At 48.0% G+C, this 2,821-nt stretch overlaps 1 protein-coding gene across 1 annotated transcript in view; it reads left to right on the top strand.

The window, feature by feature from the left end:
• Positions 1-2,642: 2,642 nt before the first annotated feature.
• Positions 2,643-2,821, top strand: part of LAX1 (lymphocyte transmembrane adaptor 1) — a 13,124-nt gene continuing 12,945 nt past the window's right edge. The window contains exon 1 of the mRNA XM_008584248.1: positions 2,643-2,671. Coding sequence (XP_008582470.1) covers positions 2,643-2,671 — 29 coding nt within the window. The remainder of the gene's footprint in view (positions 2,672-2,821) is intronic.

Raw genomic sequence — 2,821 nt, forward strand, 5'->3', positions numbered from 1 at the left:
ACATCAAGTGCCTAGTGCTGTGCAGTGGGAAATGTCCCACAAATATGTGTTTAAAGAATAAGGTGATGCATGGAAGGCAGACAAGGTAAGCATCGAGAGAGGAAAAGAGAAAGGCCAGAGGGGGCGGTCTATTAAGTATGAAGAAATAAGACTAACATCATAATCATATAATAGCAGCCCCTACTTAATGAGCCCTTGCATATGCCAAGTCCTAAGCCAAGCATTTTTTATTGTTACCCAATTAATTTTCACAACAGCATTTCATAAGTAATATTATTGTTGTTGTTTTACATCCAAGGAAACAACCAAAGATTAGATGAGCTGCCAAGATCAACCAGGTGGTAACTTAGAGTTTGAACCCAGGTGGACACTCTTAATGCAATGCTTCTGTCTTCCCACAGAGGACCTCTAAAAAGTTTTTAAGGTTAGCAACATCATTGAAACAGCATGTAGTACCCCACTTCCCCCAATGGACTTTGCTCACATGTATACATAAATTATGTCTATTTAAAACCAGTCTTAATGCTTTATAATCACATGTCAAATCCAACCCCTGAAATCATTAGAAGCGGTGATGGAGTTTGGATGTGTTGTCCCCTCTAAAGCTCATGTGGAAATTTGATCTGCAATGTGGCAGTGTTGGAAATTGATTGGGTCATGGGGGTGGATCCCTCATAAATGGATTAATGCTCTCCCTGGGGGAGGGGGGATAAATGAGTGAGTTCTCGCTCTATTAATTCCCGCGAGAGCTCATTGTTTAAAAAGACCCTGGCACCTTCTCTCTCTTGCTTCCTCTNCTGTTCTTTATACATTACCCAGTCTCAGGTATTTCTGTTATAGCAACACAAAACGGACTAATGCAAGTGGTTAAAGGGAAACAAAAGCAATCGGGTTAAAAACATGCACCCTGTTTCCCAGGAATAAGTGGTTTTCTTCCACTGTTATGATGAATCATTTCAGACACCTACATTTTGTTTTTATTTGTTGATTAGTTTTTGCCTCATGGGAAGTGAAAGGAGAGTAGGATGGAGGGGCACGGCCAGGCCTGGAAACCCGAAGCTCTGCCTGCAGCCTGGGAACAGGGGACTTTCTCTCAGACGTGTGGGCAGGAAAAAATCAGAACACGGAGGGAAGATGCTCTGACTGGAGAAGGCTGGGCAGATAAGAGAAATGAAGCCCTAAAATGATCACGTGTAGGGGGAAGTTCCTTTTAAAAAAACTTTTTTTTTAAGTGGCAGGGTTCTGAGGTTTGATTGTACCTGTCCTTGTCTTGTGTCACCTTCCAAGTTCCTGGTTCACACACAGTCCGTTGTTGGTTCCAATGGCTCGGGACAACAGTCCTGGCCACCAGTGCGATGGATCATGTGAGGAGTTCACGTTCTTCCTCAGACCTGACCCAAAGGAAAAGTGGGCAGGGACCTGGGTTCCAGCTCTAGAGCCAGCTGCCCCTGGGCCATTTCTGCTTCCTGCCGGGTGAGGCTCCTCAGCGAGGACCTGGAATGGCCGAGCTCCCTGGAGAGTCCGGACACACGCAGGGCAGGGGCTGCCCGCTCAGGGAAGCAGAGGAGCTGGATGTCCCCTGGGAAGGGATGGGAGAGAGGCTGGTGACGACAGCCCCGGCTGTCGTCGTGTTCGTTCATCCATCTGGAAATCCATTTCCTTGCGGAAAGTACGCTGAGAGGTTCTCCACCTCCTCATGATGGTCTTAATGACCCCTTCCCTTTGCACTCTCCCAAGATGCAGAGTGTTTCTGGAGATGAGTAGAGGCCAGCAGGGAAGAGAGTTAGAAACAAATTCTGAACAATTTTCAAAGTTTGGAACACTTCATGTAGACCTGGGGGATGATCAGTCCAGCTTCTGAGATGGGTACACAGCAAGCCAGACTGCGATTGTCTTCAGAAGAACCCTGCAAGCAGGAGGCAACCAGCAGCCAGGAGCCCCTGAAGGCCGGCGTTGAGGGAGCAGGGCTGGAAGAGACAGCCTCCAGGGGCCCTGCTAAGGCAGCAGTAGCTCCATTCCTGGCGTAATACCCAAAGCACAGGTTCTCAAAAATGTGAAGCACAGATCAGTTCCATCAAAATCACCGTGAAAGCATCTATTTAAAAGCCTGTCCCCCTCTGCACCCTCCACCCACTGAATCGGAAGTGGTGTGCCAGAGATCTGCATTTATCTCTAAAAAGCACCCTCCAGCGCTCCTTAGACCTGCTAAAAAAAAACATTATAAACCTGAAGGCTTATAAACTCTACATGTCCCAGAAACCCAGGGTGAACAATCACGCGTCCCCCAATTCCCTGCCCCACTTTTAATCACACCCATCGCAGACTACAGCGCACCCGGCAAACCCAAGGAACAGGGGGTTGAAGATATGTTTTCTTCCACCTTCATAAGAGCTGAGCAGCATTTCCTGTGCCTCATGATTCATTAGCACGTTGGTGGTGTCACTTCCTGTGGCTGACTCTCTGTTTCCATTCTGGCAAAGTGGTTTGCAGTTTGTGCTGTGCTTTGGGGGCTGGAGGAAGATGAGCTTCTCGCAGAGCCTCTCCTGGGCCTCTTTCCCCCTCTGTGCCCCTCACGTTTCCACCAGAAGCCAGAAACCATAGATGATCCCTGGGCCTCCTCATTTGGGAGCTCCAGCACCGGGATGAGATCTCACCTCCTGCAGTGGGCATTGTAGCCACGTCCAGGTAGAACCAAACCTGTTGTGTCTGTGTATTGAGTCAACTCAGCCTGACGTTCAGGGATAGATGAAAGCTAGGGAGTTTGTTGGGGGAAAAAAGCTCTAGAAAGAAAGATTGGAAGCTTTAGAAAGAAAGGAAAACC

This window comes from Galeopterus variegatus, unplaced genomic scaffold, assembly GCF_000696425.1.
Source record: "Galeopterus variegatus unplaced genomic scaffold, G_variegatus-3.0.2 Scaffold3189, whole genome shotgun sequence".
Lineage (NCBI taxonomy): Eukaryota > Metazoa > Chordata > Mammalia > Dermoptera > Cynocephalidae > Galeopterus > Galeopterus variegatus.